This window comes from Telmatherina bonti (assembly GCF_933228915.1).
Source record: "Telmatherina bonti genome assembly, chromosome: 16".
NCBI lineage: Eukaryota > Metazoa > Chordata > Actinopteri > Atheriniformes > Telmatherinidae > Telmatherina > Telmatherina bonti.
The window spans coordinates 28904665-28924948 of record NC_136614.1 but is presented as its reverse complement, the minus strand read 5'-3'; the positions used below and the strand labels follow the sequence as shown (position 1 = coordinate 28924948).

General features: G+C 39.8%; 1 protein-coding gene across 1 annotated transcript in view; it reads right to left on the bottom strand.

Moving 5' to 3' along the window:
- Positions 1–20284, bottom strand: part of nrxn3b (neurexin 3b) — a gene marked incomplete at its 5' end in the record, with an annotated part of 250073 nt that overhangs the window by 30887 nt on the left and 198902 nt on the right. Inside the window, 2 exons of the mRNA XM_079255634.1 lie at positions 6388–6698; positions 19220–19391. Of these exons, the coding sequence (XP_079111760.1) occupies positions 6388–6698; positions 19220–19391 (483 nt within the window). The remainder of the gene's footprint in view (positions 1–6387; positions 6699–19219; positions 19392–20284) is intronic.

Here is a 20284-nt window from a genome sequence, read left to right as displayed (position 1 = left end):
TGATATATCCCCACGGGTTAAGCAACATCCTTAATGTAATGTGCAGAGTGGAGCAGAGGAACGGGCATCATGTTTGGTTGATGTTGAAGTTGAATCTGGTATGTGAGATTTTGTTTTCCTTTCTAATGCTGCACTACTTTCCTAAACTTCAGCTATCAATCAAACCACCACGAAAATATAAAAATAACACAGATACACAGGGTATTGCTTGTCAAATCTACACAATATAGTTGCCGTTGTTCAAAGTGAATCCAAGCACGAGAAGAAGGAAAAAAAAGAAATGCCAATTATGCTACGAACAATTTACCTCTCATTTTCCCATCTCCAGAGCACCGGGCCGGTTGAAGATGATGGACGCGAGCAATTTCTCTAAATCGGCAAACATGCAAATAACTTTCAGTGCATCTCCCTCGGCACTTTCCCCCCACAGTAGTCTAGATTGCAGCCTCCTGTCCTAATTGTTCCCAAACATCTCACGCCAGCAGCGCGAGTTAATTGAGAACGAGAGACGCTGATCTCCCATGATGGAGAGCCTTGCATAAATGAGTATTCCCAGAATGAGTATTCACATTAAATCGGCCAGTATAAGGAAGAAAAAAAAAATTAGTTTGGTCCAACCTGAAGTCTGGAGAACTGGAGGATTTTCGATTTCTTCTTCACAAGCTGTGCCTGGTTCATTTCAGTAAGAGTCTTTAATTTAAGGTCTCTGGTGTTGCGGGTGTATCTGTGAAGTGTTTTAGCACCCAAAGTTAAAGGGATGTCATATTTAAGGGGCACATTTGTATCGTACTTAATGCATGGAAAAGAATCCTTGAATAAAAAAGACAAATCTGGTCTTTTACTTGTTTTAAATCACTGGTTCCATCTTGGGCAGCATACCAGAGCTAATGCAGCTGTGGGCCACAAGCCTCAAATATGAGATGAGACTATGAAGCCAAACAACACACTCATTCTGAAAATGTGCGTGTCCATGAATGCAGAAATACTCAAGAAGACCTTCAGAAAGACTGCACAATGCACAAAGTAAGTGATGGTCATTATTAATGGCGAGGTCATCTGCCATTCTGCCTTTTAGCTTTTCATTGTGCAGGGCAGAAGTAGAATTTTATTCATATGTTATATAACTTCTCAAATAATTGCCAAGCCCTTTTGGTTTCTTACTGAACATTATGCAAGCTGACACTCTACCAGCCAACAGGGCTGCTATTAAACTGTATATTATTTGGAGAAAAGACAAGTTGCAAGATAGAAACAGGCATTAGGGGGGAAAATATTGATTGAAGTGAACAATATGCTTATTCACCTGTTTGATATATATTGGTCATTACATTAATCCTTGTCCAGACTAAAGAGCTTTATCATAAAGTATTTGTAATGATGGTATGGAGAAAAGCCATAGACTTTGGAAGCGTAAGCCATTAATTTCACTCTGTTTGAATCTCCATATCAGAATCCTCTCATTGCCGTACGTTAGCACGTCTGTGAGCATGCATTACCATAGCTCTGCATAATGTGTTGAAAACAGCCGAGGACAGGCAACTATAACTAATGTGGTTTGCATTTGTCACCCTTGTCTGCAGCGCATGATCAAAGGAATATCCTCACTGCTACACGGATTAAACACAGAAGGATGACTTAGGTTAAGTCTTTTGCAGGTTGTGACAACAAAGTAACCAGTAAGTACATAAGGAGCATGCTAGTTGACATATCTAATGCCAGGTCTCAGATTATTTATGAAGTAACATGCATGATGTGGCGAAAAACAGCTCCGTGGCTCCAACTAAACGCAGGCTTATCTGAATGTGCCTTAGAGGATGCATGCCTTCAGTGTTTGTTTGTCATTTTGTTTGCTGTTGGCAGGATTAAACAGGAATTTCAAGAAACCTGTTGAAACAGGGCCAAACAGGGAACTAGTGTGGATATAACATTGGCTTTGGAACATGACCAAAGACTGACCTGTTTTTGTAGAGAATTTATCTTAAGACTAGAATTGATTTGATGGACATAAATAAACTGCATGGATTTGTTTGTATTAAAACAGTTAAGATTATTCCATTACCTATTAAATCCATGATTACTAATCCCACGATGCCCTTAAGTACAAGGCATATTTAAAACAAACGTGAAGACGGGGTCTATGAATATGCTAAGTTAAATCCACCCACACTGCTGCCTGTCGTGCTTATTTTGACTCTGCTATGACTGGATCTAATATTTGGGACAAATAAACCTGAGATTGCAGAAATTCTAATGTCATTTTTAAAAGATCCATATAATATATTCACCACTTGCCAAATAGCTAGGACTGCACCTGCTAGTAGCTAGCTTATCAAGTTTGGTAGCTTGGTAAGTCGGCTTAATGTGTGTTCTACTAGTCCTCAGAATTTTTGCCAAAAATAACGAAGTGATCTCAATTTTTCTATCAGCAGACTTGTAAGGATCTTGATTTAAAGATGGCTGTTCCCAGTAGGTACCACCTGCAGTTCATTATTGTTCAATTTTACTTCATAATGTTAACAGCAGAGAGTTTAATTATGTTGTGGTGGTATTTTCTTTCCTTTTTTTTCTTTGTTTTTATTTTACAGCATTAGTTGTTAAGGAAGTGTCTATTTTTTCTAAATTGGTGTTATTGGATGCCGAATACCTGGTAATGACATCACATCTTTTTATTTTACAGCATTTATCTGTAAAGGAAGTGTATTTTTTCTAAATTGGTGTAATTGGATGCCAAAAACCTGGAAATGACGTCGCAACTCAGCCACTTTGAATTCCAAGACAATAGAAATGCACCAATAGTAGTTTTGGCTGCAAAGTAAGTGACCATTAGCCTTTCAGCTAGCATCTGTTGCTACTAAGGCTAGCTCTAGTAAGCAACCACTTTGCCTAGCGGTAGTATAATAATACTGCGGCTGCAGTTGTTACCACCTTAATTACCCAAAGTAGCCGATCTTTTTAGTAAATTTAGGTAGTAGGTGTTTGGTTGAAGTAGATTGGCTCAAACTAGCAGCCACCTGCTTACCAGAGCCACAGCTGCTTCTATGCTCTTCCAGCCAGTAAGATATAAGAAAACACAGGATGACACAAATATTCTGACACTTCTACTGTGGTAACCTTGCTAGTCAAAGCAACTGGATAACTTCACCTCACAGCCTGAAGCCTTGCCTCTTATTACATCAGCTAGTCACTACACAGGCATATTGGCTATGGAGCTTCACTCTGCAAATGTTCAGTGTTTGTTCCCACAAGGTTTTACATGAAGTTCGTCTGTCTGATATCACTTTTCCAAAGCTCTAGGTTGTGCTTTGTAGATTCAAGGTTATTGCACATATAGCTTATTTTGCTCACATGACTTGTAACATAAAAATATAATATGTTAACAAGGGTTAACATATTATTATTGGACACCAATAAACAGAACTCAGTACTGAAAATACTACTTGGGATGCAGTGCTTCACAGTAAAAACATAAAAAAAAAATGTGCTCGCCTTGTAATGCTATGTGTAAATTCAACAACATTTCTTGTTTGGCGGCAGAGTAAGACAGTGACAGAGGCAAAGAGTCGAACAAAATGTAACGTGTCTGTCATGTCAGTATGTTTCTCCTCATGGAACCATCATTAATTAAGTGTGAGATTGGTCTCTCCATTTCCCACCCTTGCCTCTTACCCCTGTTGATCCAGAGATGTCAAGGGATGTGTCATTTCTAACCTCGGGAGAAGAAACAGGTAGAGTTGGTTCAGCGGACCAAAAATAGATGTGCATGAAGATACCAAAACACACAGCTTTTAGTCTTCACAAGCACACCTACTTCTAAACCAGCTGTGCACATGCCCGAGTCCAGCACTGTGTCAGACACCTATAGCTCTTTTTCAGCACTGCAGTACATCACTAATGAAAGCTCAACTCCCTGAACTCCACTATACTACCCAGAGGGGTGGAGAAAGCTGCCAAACGCGTACAGGTCCTCTCCTTACCTCTCACACCACAGTATTTGACAGCCAAATAGGGACCTGTAAAATTAAAGGCCTTGGCAAATGAAATGCTGCGACACGGTAGCATGAATCAAAGCAGATCCTGTCATGGGAGCTTGTGGAAGAAGAATGAACAGGGCGTGCTCTCCGAAGGAACACAAAAATAAAATGAAAAGTTTGTAGGGGTAAAAAAAACCCCATTGTTACTGTTTAAGTTATCAAGGTGCATAATCTTGTATCCAATGGCCACATCGTAGGTATTGACATAAGAGACATTGGATCATCATTCCTCCTCTAAATGTACATGGCTTTGTATAAAAGCTGGTTTTTAGCAAGATCTTTCATTGATATTAATAGAATTAACCATAAAATGTGTTTTACCCAGCTTTTTGCAATCTGAGGTGACCTTGTTTCTAGAGCAAGAGACGGTACGGTAATGTGTCTCAGTTCAGCCATCATAACAACAGAGTAGTGCTGCCACATGGACAGAATGGATGCAGACTTTTCATCAAACCTCACATATAAAAAAATTTTGACATTCTGACTCACCCTGTCACTTCTGTCCAAAAATCACGGGCTATTTAGTGGCTTTTTCACAACTCGCAGCCAAACCATCACCTACTTGCGCTGATACAGACATACGAGTGTCAGCGCTGACATGAGGCACCATCGTCACTGAACGCCTGGCAATCTGATGTTGAGGTGGAGAGGATGATAACAGAGGTCTGTCATCAAACAACCAAACTTCTCTCCCCCTTTCTTGCCCATGAGGGAGAGTTATTGCTTTAATATAGACAACGAACGGTTCAATTTGTGCTCTGGGTGTCAAAGGACTGCTGGGCGTGATTACTTTCTTGGCACTGTGGTGACATTCATTGGCTTGGACTTGGGACGTATTGGAGAATGGCCTCTCTTAGTCCAGAATCTGAGGGGCTGAGTGACGGATTGAGAGAGAGAAGGAGAGACTGAAGAAGAGAGAGAAATGTAAAGAAAAAGCATGGCCGGCTTTGCACACCTCAGTGAACAGCAGCTCTTTTCAATCCTCCACAGAATGAGAAATACTGTATCCTGACCTTGGCTGATCAAGCAGAGAAAAAAGGAGGGCAGCCACAATCCACTCATGCTTAGTCCCGAAATAAAAAAAGACCCCAAAACTCATTAAACAGAAGAGAGGGTAGAATAAGCCTCGTTTTTACACTTTGTCACATTTTTAAACCTGATTAGCGAGAAAACAGAACCTTTAGCTGTCAGACAGCTGTGTTCCGCATGAAGGAAAAACTGTTTTCCATTTCTAAATCATCCAATTATCCTACAATAAAATAAGCAATTGAACACCACACTACATATGATATTTATAGGGTTAGTTTAACATGCGGGAAAAGAGACAGTAAAAACAACAATTTACAGTTACGGTGAATGGACTGCATTTATATAACAAGATTCCTGACCAATCAAAGGGTTTTGAGGCGTACAATGCTCCTTTTTCTGAATCATGAATACACTCTCAAGATAAAGGAGCAGTTTGGCTCTATCCTCATTCTCCTCTTTACCATCCTAAATCCTAAATTTGTTTAAGAATTGAGGAGTAGTGATCAGGATAATCTGGGGGACTCGGTTCAATTGGTTGGGTAAAGCCAATAAAATGTCACATCTTCATTTGGTTTTGTTTGTTTTCATTTTGGACCTTAATTCAAGCAGACCAAACCACCTGGACAGTGCCATTACAACAAATGCTTGTTAGGGACTATATTACCAAAACGATTACTGACAGAGAAGACAAAAAGCAGGAGTAAGGAAAAAACCTGGCTCATTTATTGGCCAGGACTAAATATGCAAATCCCTTCCCTTAAGCCTCCCTTCCCTTAAGCCAGCTTGTTCACCTGAAAGCTAACAATGGAGTAACACAAAGTTAATGCAGTCTTGAGATTTCTGTTCTTACTTTTGGTGTTGGGGTCCCAGATAGACCAAGGCTGGTCCAAACTAACTGTACCATCCATGTAACTAGACAGGGGTTTGCTTTAAAGGTGAAGTATGCAAGATTTTCAATATTTTCTAAATAAATTAACTAAAAAAATAACTACAATCATAATTAGATAGTTTTTTGAACATGGAGGTTCCTGTCTGTCCATATTTGATGCGTTATTAAATTACAAGTTTGATTAATGACAAATGACAAGAAGCACTTCTTTTTTTTTTTTTTTTAACTGGTAGGCAAACATTTAAGAAGGGTTTTTGTTATCAATTAAACTTGTAATTTAGTAACACATCAAATATGGACAGACTGGAACCTACATGTCTAATTATGATTGTAGTTATTTTTTAGTACATTTATTTTGAAAAAATTGAAAATCTTACATACTCCACCTTTAAAGTGGACCAAACTACATGACACAATCTTGACTCTGACCAGGCCTACCTGAATGGTGGGTGGTGAGCGCTGTTTGCGAGTAGTTGTGGTTGACAGGGTGGTGGTGGTCTCGATAAAGGTGGTGGACATCTCTGGTGGTACTGAGGTGGTGGTACGTGCTGCACCCCGGCTTGAAGGCACATCACCCACCAACCGCACACTGCCGTTCACCTTGATGTTGGGGTGGCCCTCAGCAGCCATGTTGAGGACCTTGAGACCGTTGTAGTAGAGACCAGAGAGTTGGCCTTGGTAGGGTCGCTTTCGGTCATTTCCGCCAATCGATATGGTGGCCTGGGTGTTGAAGATTGTCAGCTGCCGGCCTGGTTCATGGAGCAGGGAAAAAGGTTCAAAAACACAAATTACACAAAGCAAATGCTGTATTGCTTTTCTGCTTAGAAAAGATAGTTGGTTGTCTTCAAATCGCCCTGATGATGTGTCATGCTTATTACTTATGAACTCTACCTTCCTATTCATTTTACATGACAACAGATGCTGCATTTAGCATAAATACTGCAAGGGAGCACATGCACATGTAAAACATGTCTTAAACATGTTCTCTACAGATATTTTTTAATATTCAGTGAACAAAACTATAGACCTGTGCAGTGACATGATTATTAAACATATCTATACAGGCTTTGGTTTATTTTGACCATAGTATCAACAGCACATGGCTCTAATGCGCCGTGTGAATTTCATTAGCAGAAGCCTAAACAACGCAGTCAAAACATGCAGCTCATGCATTAATCATGGGAAGAAAACACACTAAACCTTTACAATACAAGAATCATAATTAAAAATCTCATTTGTATAATTTACAGACAAGGAACACGGCAAGCTTGTTACATTTGTTTGTTTCGTCACACAAAAACACATTAGGTATGGAATGGCAGGGACAGGGCGTTCATATCACAGAAAATGAAATAGCACGTGTGGAGTCATGCATGCAGCAGTAATGGGATTTTTCAAACCTGTCAGAGTTTTAGCAGTTGTTAAAGGGACTTTATAATAAGGTTAAGATGTTTATGTGCAATGAATTTTAAAAAGCAGTTTATAATGGTATTATGAAGAGTGAGATCATGTATTATGCAGCCCCACCCCCCTCCCAACCCCCTTATTTAAAGAAATAAAGAAGGGGAGCAAAGTTCTTTTTAAATCCCCACAAATGTATTAAACATAAACAAGATGCTGAATTGATAATCTAAGTGATTGATATGTACAGCTATCAGGGCACAGCGCACCTCGACGGGTGCACTGTGACGCAATGCTGTCAAAAAGGCTCCAATTATCTCTCCATCACCAAAAATGGGTTAGAATTTTATTTATTTTTCTTTTGCGATAAGTACAAGTAGATAAATTACAGCAAAGAGGAGCACCTACTGTTTGGAAAGTTTTCAGGGCGATATACCCACTGATTAGTTTGCTCTCAAACACTGTTGTGGATTTAAACCAAGGGAGTTAATCCTCTTCCCAAAACAATCGGCGCTGCTGTTGCTGCATAGATAATAACTCTTCCAAGTCAATTTTCCTCAAAAGATTAGCAGCACTTGATACTTAACATCTGACTGTTTACACAGTCTCCCTCCAGTCCCTTTAACTGGACACCATGATTCAACAATATTTAAAAAGATGGTGATGGCAAAAAGGAAAAATAAAGAAATTATAAAGGAAAGAAAAAGAGACATAAAGATACGCCTTGTTTTACAAATTTTTAAAGGGTTTAAAGGGTGGCTTTTCATTCTCAAAGGTTGAAAGGGAGCAAGCCGGTGGAATGACAGAAAAGAAAAGAAACATACTAGAAGTTTGATAAAGATTTACCTTTCTCCTGAAGCCAATCTTCTACTGGCCGGGTATATTTGAACGGGATTTTCTTATTTGCCATTTGATAGCGCTCAATGTCGCTGTTGCCTTTAAAGTTTGACAGTTTGACAAACAGCTTGAAACAGTTGGCAACAGACATCACACATTTATACAGTGGTTTATGATGAGGTTTATCTTTGTTTATAAAGATTTATAAAAGCTTTATGTTTTTTTTTTCTCCCCAAGTACTTTAGTTGCTTTTTTTCTTTTAAACTTCATATTTGTAATGCACACTCCACAGGAAGATTTCACAAAATATTCAGAGATAAAAAGCACAGCAGGCATGAAAAGCTGCATAAAAAACCTGTAAAAGTAAGTAAAAACATAGCACATAGCATCACATTCTTTTACAACAGAAGAAACACATTAAATGGCTTTCTCTGAAGCAAACTGCTTGTAATATAAGAGCGCTAATTCTCCCACTGGACATCATCTGCTTTTACATTTCTAGGGCCAACAAGTGATTTGCTTTAACAAGTTATTTGGGCGGAAGGAGGTGTGCGGCTGGTTTGCGAGGAAAGGAGGGCAGTGTTCGAGCTAAAGGAGGTAATTTTCAGTATGCCAGACCCACTGGGGGTGAAGTCCCACAGTGACACAGATTTGAAGAGGACAATGCATACAAATGAGATCATTACTGACATCGCAGGAGGCCCTCTGCGTACAAAAAGCGCTGCAACAGCTGCCTCGTTCTCCTCCTCTGAGGCGCGTTCCAGGTACAGTGGAATTAAAGATGATAAACCTCCTTTTACAGGTAATGTTGGGTGTATTCTTAGTATCATTTGTGGGATGACACGGTTTCCTGTTGCTAATGCTCCAGGGTGTGATGTTTTGTCTGGAATCACAGAGCCGGTCCCCTTGACAGCTAAGGATTGAGATGTACAAGTTTGTTTTCAAACGACTTTGAAGTAAGAAAAAGAGAAAAGCCGGTGAAGAATTATGAACAGCGTGACATCAGTCAGTACCCAGGTGAGAAGGTAAAAAAAAAAAAAAGAAGTGGGTTTTGAATCCTTTATGGTGTAGCACACAAGGTATGACTTCATAACTGCAAATGTGTCTACTGTGGCTGCTGGGATTGTCTCGGGTGGAAGTTGTTAACCTCCAAAGGCAGACACCTGACTGGAGCTGGGACCAAACTGTTTCTGATCAAATCATGGTTCATGTATTTGCCTTCCATTACATTACATTATGCAAAGTTGAAGTTTCATAAAGCCACACCATTAGTTTAAATTCAGAGAAAAATACAGTCCTCGTTTTTATCCAGCTGGGAAAAAAAAGTGCGATTATGGCTGTGAGTGGACTGAGTGAGCTAAAGGACTGTGTCTGCAGCGTGCCAACAGGTTAATCAGCTCCAAGCAGGACTCCCAACCCATCCCTTTGATCTCTAGCAGGTATCCAGTGACAGCCAAATACACCGTCCTCTGGACAAGTGCCACAAGGGAAAGCATGGTGGCTGTATGAAAAATTGGAGGGCAGCCAGGAAGCTTCTGGGAAAGGCTGAAGAAGGAGGATAAACTGCATCTACAAACAGTTTTTAATCTGTCCATCTTATCTCCAGTTTATGCGTTTGTCTCAAAGCAGTCACATGTTCTTGTTGTTGTTGGAGGGAAATTGTGTCTAAACCTGAGAGAAGAAACTTCAAACTGTTGTGCTAATGATGTGGTTTCAGGTATTGCTCTTACGTTGTTCTCAGTGATTAATGAGGTGATGGCACCTCCATGTAATGAAATACCCCATGAGCTAATTGTCCAATTAATGAGAAAAATCTCTACAGTTTGTCAATTTGATATTCAATTTCTAGAGGTGACTTAAGAATGGATCACCTTGCCAATAATAACTCTATTGTTTATTAAAAAATCTGTCTGCCTTCAAGGTTTCATGTCTTTTTTCCTTTGCAAAGAAAAGTGGTGAGGTAATTCCGCAAAGATTTTTGTTCGACCTTTCAGTTTGAAGGGGTCAAAAACGAGAGGGTGAAATGAAGTATTTGTAGGAATCAGCCTTGACTCTGAAATCCAGACAGATTAAAAATTGGAAAATTTAGACGAGGCATTCAGGTTTTATGAGGACATAGGATTTTTAAAGTAAGAATAGATCAAATTCAAACAAGAGTTTGTCTAAACATACCAAAAGACTAAAACCTACATAATACAAAATGGAGACTAAAAGTGGAGTTGGACTGTTAAATAGTTTATTTTTTCATTTTCTTTTCAGGAACTTTTGGACTTATAAGTTATTTAATATGCTGCAGAGTAGAAATTTAAGAAAACCAAAAAACAATTCTATCTCTAACTCCACAGCATTACTAATAGGTCTACAAACGTGTTAGCATGGAACTAGCCAACCATGCTATCATACTGTTGTGCTATAGCTAACTTTTCTAACTCCGTCATGGAACTATGGATGCTATACTTTGAAGGACTTGGGCTGCTTACTTGTGCAGAGGAACAAGGAGATAAATAAGTAATTCTGTGAATAAGAAAGATCATATGTGACACAGGTCTACACACAAACTCAAAGAATCATATTTATGCTAGGTGGATTAAGGCGCTAAATTAATGAGCTTGCACGAGTGTACACAGTACTTTATATGCATATGGCCCACTTAATATGATACTAATTTTTGAAGAAAGAGAAGCAAAGGGAACACCTGATTTATTTACCAGCTGGCAGCTTTATGAATTTTTACTGGGGACAGTTGAGGTAAATGAATGCAACACGAGCTTGACTCAATTCTCCTCAACTGCTAGCATGCTACATCAACTGAGCACTTAGCAGCATCTTGCCAGGTCATGCATGGCATGCTAATATGAGTTGCTTGATTTCAAATGATAACCAGGTGTTCAACTAGATGTAACTTGAGGTAGTTGACATGTCTGATGGTTTTCTTATATAATAGTAAAGCAGTATGTATTTTCTTGTCTTTTGGTTAAAATCAAAGGTATTCTGCTTGTCAGTGTGGTATAGATGAGCTAATCTTAGACCTGTAAATCTGTAGGCATACCTGGCATCCCAGACAAGAAATTTCCAAATTTTTTCTTGTTTTTTAAACAAATTTCAATGTATTTGTGATCAATTTAATAAGTCCTGTTGAGCAGAGTGGGTAATAGCAGATTTTCTGTGTCAATGTCAGTGTCAACCTTCCCACCCACACACACAACCATTATGGTGCAGCCTTGCTAAATCTTCAAGATTTATCTTGGAAAACCTGAGTTTTGAAACCAATTTCTCTGGGGTTTTCATATCTATTCATACATGTAGATGACATCGCTGCCCAAATGCATTGTGAGTCATTATTCCCACTACACTCTGCTGACATGCAAACTGCTGCCGCTAAAAGTATTTCCAATTTGTTTGTTTGTGGTAAGTGTGTTTTCCAACATCCATACGTGCTAAAGATTAATGGAGAACGTCCTATTTATTTATTTATTCACTGAGATATGCTATCTCAGAGTATTTCATGCTAATGTTCCACATCCCTGCATCCATATGCATAACTAAGTGGATGGATACAAAGCTTTTAAATCGAGTTATAACCTATTTTTCTCCAGATCTTTAAAAATATTTGTGTTTCCTTCTGTTTATTTTTGCCCTCATCCGTGTCTTTACCACTGTTTTCCTTCCCAGCCAAAACAATGAGTAGATTTTCTCCTGTTGGCGGCAGCTATCAGTCGACACAAACACTGGCATGGCAACAATCGTCTGTTGGTCAGTCGCTTCATTCTACTCGGCTTGTTTGCCAGAATAATCTCACCAGGGTTCCATCACAGGGCCAGAACTGAGAGTACATCAAAACTGAGAAAATGGCTACCATGACAGGCTCCTGGCATTCCATACATTTAGAGGATGATGAGTGCATTTGATATAGTGTGGCCCTGTCCAAAAACCATCATTCCACAGCTCAGATGCATAGCAAGACACTGCAGCCGCTGGTTATGAATATCCTGTACCACCAACCTCTTTGCAATCTACACCTGACTTTCATCTCTTATTTTTCCTCATCTGTCTTGACTCATTCATTTCTATTCTCTCCTTCTATCTCCAGTTCACCATCCGTCCAGCGATATTCTGCTTCTTCATTTGCTTCCTGCTATTTTCCTTCTCGCTGTGCTCTTCTGAGATTCAGGCCTCCTCACCTACAGCCAGAATTCTTCAATCATTTATCTGCTTTTCACTCATTCTCTCTTCTATTTCTCCTCTTCTCTACCCATCCACCTGTTTCTCTCTGCTCTCTTTTCTTTTTCAACTTGTTTCTGTCTTCTACTCCATTTAAGCTTGTATTCCCTCAGTAGCTGCACCTATGTCCTTCATATTCTCCTGCTTGCTATCCCTTGATCTTCCATACATTCGCTCGCAGGTGTCAGACAAAGCCAAGGAGTAAATTTATCTATTATTAGGTCGTACTCAAATGTAAAGTCTTGAGACTAGCGGCTCGTACCCTTAGTTTAGTTCTGAAAGTGATGGAGATGGTGTTACAGACAGGGCTAACCGTGTTTGGCCCAGGGGTGGACATAGATTTATCTTGCTTCTGTTTCAAGGCAAATAATGTCAGATATTTTGAAACCACTTGTTATGTCTGGTTCAGGTTGCAGGAGCTGTAAGATTGTGTGCATCTGTGCGTTTGAACGCATATGTGTTTGAAAATGAACACAAGGCTTTTCTCGCCATGACCGACCCTCTTGAACACGCCACAGAACGATGGAACACACACTTACACAATCATGGATATGCTTTCCCCCAGGCACCAACAGTCGTTAGGCTAATAGTCATTCATCTGAGACAACGCCTGAACCACAGCCAGCTAAAGGCAAAGGGTGATGCACAATTTCTGCCCGGCTCGGCCAAGTAAATCTTTGATTCTAAGATCCAAACTCATGCAAAAAAAAAAAAAAAAAAAAGGATCATGCAATCAAAAGAGTACAGCTATTCAGAGTGTTATATAAGGAAATTGGAGCCCTCTTAAACAATGGCAAGCCCCTGCAGTAATGTGGGCTGTCACACAAGTACACAGGATTGTATGAGAGATGCAAAAAACCGTGATGAGCAGCGACTGCAAGAGGAGGAACACGGATAAAAAAGGAATTTGAGGACAGAAAAAGAATGGAGATCTGAGAGGGCACTGTTGGAAGGGGAGAATAATTAGAGAAAGGAAGAGACAAAGCAGTCAGCATGCACACACATGCACATAAAAATCCAACGCCCCCACATAAACACACGAGTAAGCCTGATGGAAATGTTCCTGTATGGGATCAGTGTGGGTACATTGTTGTTGATGGCAACGGCACTGTGAAGACGTATTTCTCAATACTCTATTTTTATTTGGTAAACCTGCTCTTTGAAAGCCAGCATATGTACAAAGATTAATACAGTCTTGATAGTGTATTTAGTGAACTCATTGGGTTTGACATCAAGGTCCAAGAACTTAATCCCCTGGCATCCTTTTCCTCCCATCTTTTGCACTTTGCATGAACGCAAAGCAAAGACTGTAATGACAATTATAGGATGGTTTAATCTTTTCTTTATTGCAAGTTGCATCTGATATTTGCAGCTTTCTGTTGTCCGTGAACTCAAAGTAATTGCCGCGATGAGACAACAGAAGCATTACGATAAAGTCGAAGTGTGCAACAAGACGTGAGACGATTGGACAGAATGTAAACAAGCTGCTAGTCCATTTGCATGATTTCAAAACAGATCTTCTCAATCTGTAACTGCTGACAGAATAATCTACCTCTTCTTGATTATAAAGTTTAGAACATGTCAGACACTCCTTGAATATCTTATTAGGTAAGAAAAACAAACCCTCAGCAATCCGAGCAGCTTCTTCTTCAACTTTCTGAGCATCTATCATTTTCAACAAATTAGTGTATTTGTCTAAGATTCTACAGTTATGGAGAATAATAGAAGTCCAATCTCAGTAAAGTGCAGTGCAGGACTCCAATGATGCAAACTGCAACCACACAGAGTATATCAAAGCATCTTCAAATTGCATTTTATGAATGAGATTAATTTAAATATCAGGCACGAGATGATCGTTTACTCAGTCAAGGATAAAATTTGGTTGCCTCTTACAGTCCACGTTTTCATTCAGCTACAACCGGGACATGATTCTCACATTGTATGATGTGCAAAACTGCTGTACACCTGGGAACAAGTGCAGCTAAAACATTTTCTGACCTGAGGTCTTCTCCTCCATGGTCGGCACTGGGATTAATTAGTCCTTGTCACATGTCCTCGCTCTTGAGATAAGCACTGTAGCTGAATCTTAATCATTTAATTATGTCATCTATTCAACCCTCTGCATGGTTTTTTTTTTGTTTTTTGTTCTGTCGTTTTGCATGTGGTGGATTTTCATTGCGCTACATGCTGTTTAGAAGTCAAACAGGTTTACATGTGCAAAATTATGACTTTCAAATGTGAAAATGTGAAACAAATTCTTCTGTCATGTTTACTGAACTGTATCGGAACATTAAAGCCAAAAATCTGAAAAATAAAACATATTAGACCATCATCATTTAATCGTATAAAATTAGGATAAAATACATAAAGCAGAGGTTGACCAATAAACACACTACATATATCCAAGAACTACATTTAATAATGATGTATAGAAACAGTTTGTGTTAAAATTCAGTATACGTCTACGTCCTGTAGCTACGAAACAAGCCCACATCATCACCCTTCCACCACCATACGTGGCGGCTGGTCTCAGGTGTTTGTGACTAAATGCTGTGTTCGGTCTTCTTTTAAAATGGTCTGATGACCAAACGTCTCCACTTCGGTCTCATGTTTGCAAAAGTCACTGCTCCATAAGTCCTGTGCACCTTTGCTAACATAAGCTGTACTGTCATGTTCTCTATACTGTAAGAAGAGGCTTTAACACGCTAACTGAGGCTTGAAGAGTCTGAGGTTTTTTATTGTCCGCAGAAGTTTCTACAGCTATCTTGAACATTTTCGTCTCCTGTTCCAGGACTCCAAATTGTTTGAGAAGACTGATGGGAACAACAGCTGCATCCCTAAGATTTCTGCTGATGTCTTTCCTCCTTAGCATTGTGTGCTTAGCATTAGTTGCTATGAGGCTCCTTAAGCAGTGGGGGGACTCTTAGTATTTCACCTTTTTTTCAAGTTTTTTATTTTAAAATAAACAATGATGTAGAGTCGAAGAAACTACCAAAATTTAAGACCAAGTGGGGGCCAAATAATTATTTTAATTACATTTTGAAATGTAATACTTTAGAGCTGTTTAAAAATTTACTTTTTTTTTTTTATCACTTATGGTCAGTTTGGTGCATGATTAATTACCAAACTGATCTGAAGATTTGTTTAAAGGTTATAAGATCTCTGACTTGGTTCATGTATGCAGACAGACTGCTCAAAGTCAGCACTTACCTACTGACGGGTATACTAATATATAACTACGTAGGTGTATGTGTGATGTTTAAGTCAAGTGTTGGAAATTGATGTAGGTTGGGTGTGTGTATGAGTGTGTATGTGTTTGAGTGTGAGAAGGGAGGGGCTGATGAATTTTCTTTGTGTTTTTTATATTGTGTAAAACACAATGTTGCATTTTATTGTAGGAAAGGGCTTTATAAATAAAGTTTGATTTGATTTGATTTGATAATATGTCTGTCAAAAATGCTAAATGACCGCATAAGTTGTAAATATGAAAACAACACAGAGCAATTAAAAACATGCACAAGAATACAACCTGCTAAGTTTCTCCTCCTGGTACACCAGTATTAAGAAGATCAATTTACATCCTTCAGGTTATTCTTCTTCAGCTTCAACTGACAAGTAAATCACCAGTACCCATGTCTTTACTCCTTCTCAAGTAGGGTACTGGAGTGTGAGAAAGCAGTCGATGAGTCTGAACCCGAACATCTAATTACTCACAATATGACAGCGTCTTTACAGGGGAGGGAGGGTAAAAAAAAAAATCAATCGCAGTTGAATGTCCGGCAAATTACCAGTGCAGAAGTGAGAAAGGAATTACCACGATTTCGATTCCATGGACATCAAACTCCATTTCAAGACAGCAGAAGGTGGACCACAGTGGGGACAGACTTTGATTGAGGTAAAATTGGATTTTAAGTTGATTCTTTAACATAAGATGCATCATTGATGCTCAGTGTGACCACAGACACTGACATCCATGAGCACAATTGTAAATAGTGGAGCATGTTTAATTTCTAATTCTAATCAAAGGCCATTCGAGGCGGAGAGTGGTTGGACGGCGTTCTAAACTGAATTCCCTCGGTGAGTGCTGCATGTAGCTGTAAATGTGATGGATTTCTCTGTATTTTCCAGCTTTACTGTGGCTGAAACACAGTTATGAAATGTGTCTAACATTATCTGGTCAACCAAAAAAAAAAAAAAAAAAGTGGCTAATGGCAAAAGAAAGAGATTAATACAACCTGTGTTGGGACTAAACTGAACCATAAGAGCATGCCAAGCCATGCCAGCAGAAGCCTTCACCGTCATGTCGCTGGTGTAGGCATGGCAACTCAGAGTATGCTGAGTGGCTGCGTGGACAAATATATGAAATCAACTCATATTTGTTAGCCTGTTCCTCTAGTAGTACCGGCACTACATCACTTCAGTTTGTTATTTTGGCTAGTGGCACACCTCCCAACCTTGGACAGATTTCAGTTGACATTAGCGCCGTATCTGGTAACAGAACACTACTTCCTCTTCAGCATTGTCCATTTGTCCTGCATATCTTTCTGGCTATTTATATCTCACCACTATGCTGACATTTTACCCCAGTGATCAATGAAGCTCATGGTATCTTATGTCACCCCTGTGTTTTTACCCCAACTACCACTTTGTGTCCCTGTTATTTCCCTTTGTGTCCGCTCCGTTTGACAAAATGAAATTGAAGAGAGTTGGGGGGACGGGGCGATGTGGTTTCTTCTTAGTCGGTTGATTCAAAGACACTGGTATCAAACTTGAGGAGCGCCCACCTTAATTTAATGAACTGCTGAGTACAAGCAGGAGAGGGTTATTCTTCAATTCACCCTTCCTTCTCTCACGCTCACCTTGCTAGCTGAGCAGCACATATCTGTTTAAATGAGGAGAGTGCCTGAGCCTCCAAATGGAGCAGGCTTGGTTTGATGACCCTATTTGTATTCAGCTGCTGTGCTGCTGCTGACCTGGGAATGAGAGATACAGGCAGGCGGCAGCGTTATCTGGCCAACAGGCCACCCTCAGTCCCTGCCTATCCCTTCCTTACTCGCCCACCGATCAAATGGTTCTCAATGCCTTTGTATCCCTTTCTCCAAATGAACTGGCCAGATGTTACGCAGCTGATGCCTCTTGCAAGACAAAGGGTTTGAGCTCAGAATGCTCCTCTCCTGTGGAGACAGGCACGATGCTGTAAATGGGTATTTTTGAGGCACAGGCAGGTATTTTACTCAGCTGATTTTGTATTTGCTGCACTTGCCTCTTGGGGAGTCCTCTGCATGCAAAAGTAGATGGTGTCCAGTGGGTCAACAACTATACAATAACTCTTCCAGAATTGTGCAAAAATCGTGAGCCACCCCTAATTTCATTAAGTGTCTTCAGAAGAGACTTAATAGAGTCAGAAGGTAAAGACTTCGTTCAATTCTAATGAACTTGAAAATGAGTATTCAGTCTTATTATTGAACATAAGAACCCTCTAAAGCCTGTTACATACTCTGCAAGTAGCACAAACTTTTCTGTTGTTCTGGAGGTCACAAGAAGAAAATGATGTCTTTTTGTGGACATGGTTGGGGACATCTTGTGGCTTGTTCTCAACACATCAACCAAGAAGAACTTTCTTCTCAAGAGGCTCAAAGAAGTATAGTGTGATCGGTTGGACATTTGGGGTGGGTGTGGTCAACGCAGACAAGCATGAAGCGATAAATTGCCACTTCTGCATTTTTGCTTCATTGGATACCTTTAATAAACAGCTGATTGAGGTTGTAAGAAAGTTCGTAAATGTATAACAAATCTGGCATTTAAAGACACAAACACCTTGTGCTCAATTCTGCCCTGCTTAAAACAATCTTGTTTCTTGTTCTTGTGGCCTTGAGAACAAGAACTATGTTCCTCGCTTCTTGAGTATGCAACAAGCTTAGACATTAGCTTTTTTTTTTTTTTTTTTAATACTTTCAGGAATAGTTCTCCAGGCTTCTTGAAGGACTTTTAAAAGCCTTTCTTTCAATATTGGGAGCCTTGTGCTAAAGAAAAAAATGCTAAAAAAATGTTCAAGTGTTGGATCTGGGGAGGATTCATCAATCATTAGACCTGTTCCTACTGATCTTTAGTCCAGTTCTTGTGTCATACCCCAGCTTTTTCTCTTTGTTTCTAAAGAATGGCTTTTTGACAGCCACCCTCCATGGAGACCATTTGTGTAGAGGCTTCAGTGAACAGTAGATGGATCAACTGAAGGCCCAAAGGCATCTCTCAGGTGCCGTATGAGGTCTTTGTGGAATTGTTTCCACTTACTCAAGGTCATCAGTTTCAGATACTGCTCATCATCTCTAGATAGCTTTGACACTTCCCGTGTTATCTTTTACATTTTATTACATGCAGCTACAGAAGTGGAAACAAATGATATCTTTTTAAAAGGCTGCTAATAGTAAAGTGTCTAAAAATACATTTTACAATCTGGTTCTTTGCCAAGTTGTCTGTCATATGTTGACACAACACTGGTTTATCCCTGGAGTTAGATGCCTTCTTATGCTAGAATGATTCATAGGGCAGTATTAAGTGGCTTAATAAAAACCACACATTCCAGTGAAAGCATTCAGTTACAAGAACTTACAAAAAAAGAGGATAAATAGTCCAAGAAAGTCTAAAAAAAAACTTTCAAAAAGCTTGGAGAACCATTAATGAAGCTCATTTTATCAGAGTAAAAGTCTGCCTGCTTGGAAACAAAAAAACAAAGAAATAAAGGGTGGCTTAAGCCTTGCACAGTAAAGTGTGAAGACTTCATGTGACAAAGGATTAATGATGAGGACAGTACCTGTGGGAAAGTGCTCGTTGACCGGCCAGTTGTCCACCTGCAAGGTTGCGTTGCCCCCGTTCCTAGTGAATCGGACCAAATGGTATTTACCATCATTTACTGCTGTGGTTGTCTCCTTAACACTGATGTCCACCGTCCCGATGTTGAATGTCACACCGACTTTGCCTTGTTCCTGCAATACACACACAAAAAGAGTAGGAACAGTTGGTGGGGAAATCCTCAGTCTTTGCAAAGTGTACTTTAAAATACCACACATCAAATGTGCCACAACCATCGGTGCTAAATGAACAAAAACATTTGAACTGCCTCTGTACAACGAGTCCACCTACACGATGAATTAATTATACAATAAAACGAATGTAAAAAGTTCAATAAGGCTGTTTGGATGAATGCCCTCGGCCGGTGCTAATGGTGAACTGCTCAGAGAACCTGAGGTCGCTCGTGCGCTATGCTCCCTGCAGCCTGTCACTATGAAACTGGCAGGACAGATGCCTTTTTCTGCGGCGGTTCTTGCGAACTCTATGATTGCCATATGTTTTGTTTAGCTCCCGATGCTAAAGCAGTTTCACCACGTCCATAAATCGAGATGCATTCCCTGCCATTTTCTGACTCCTCTCTCTTAAACCCCACTAATTTTCACGAGCTGCCAGTGTGTTTTACTGCGACAGCTTCTGTATTCACTGCTGTGTAGGCGTTACAAGAGGTGGCAAGGCAATGAGGAAGAGCTGTGTTTTCTGTGTCATTTGTTTTAATCCCCTATAGGGAATCTCTCGTTGTAATTACTTTCTTTAGAAGCCTGGAGCAGTGGGACCATTTCTCATAACAAAACCAAAATTAGGAGTGTTTGGATGGAGAAGGGGGAGCAGACACATGTTGTTAATTGATCAGCCGAGGCATTGGCTTTGCATGGCTGACTTTTAAAAACACAGACCCTGATAATATTCAGCAGAAATTCATATAATTTTTCAGCAGGGATGCATTGCAAGACTGCTACAATGCATTGTAGGACACATCACTTAATCCTACTGACCTCAGTTAAATGTCACATGCTTTTGATACCTCAGA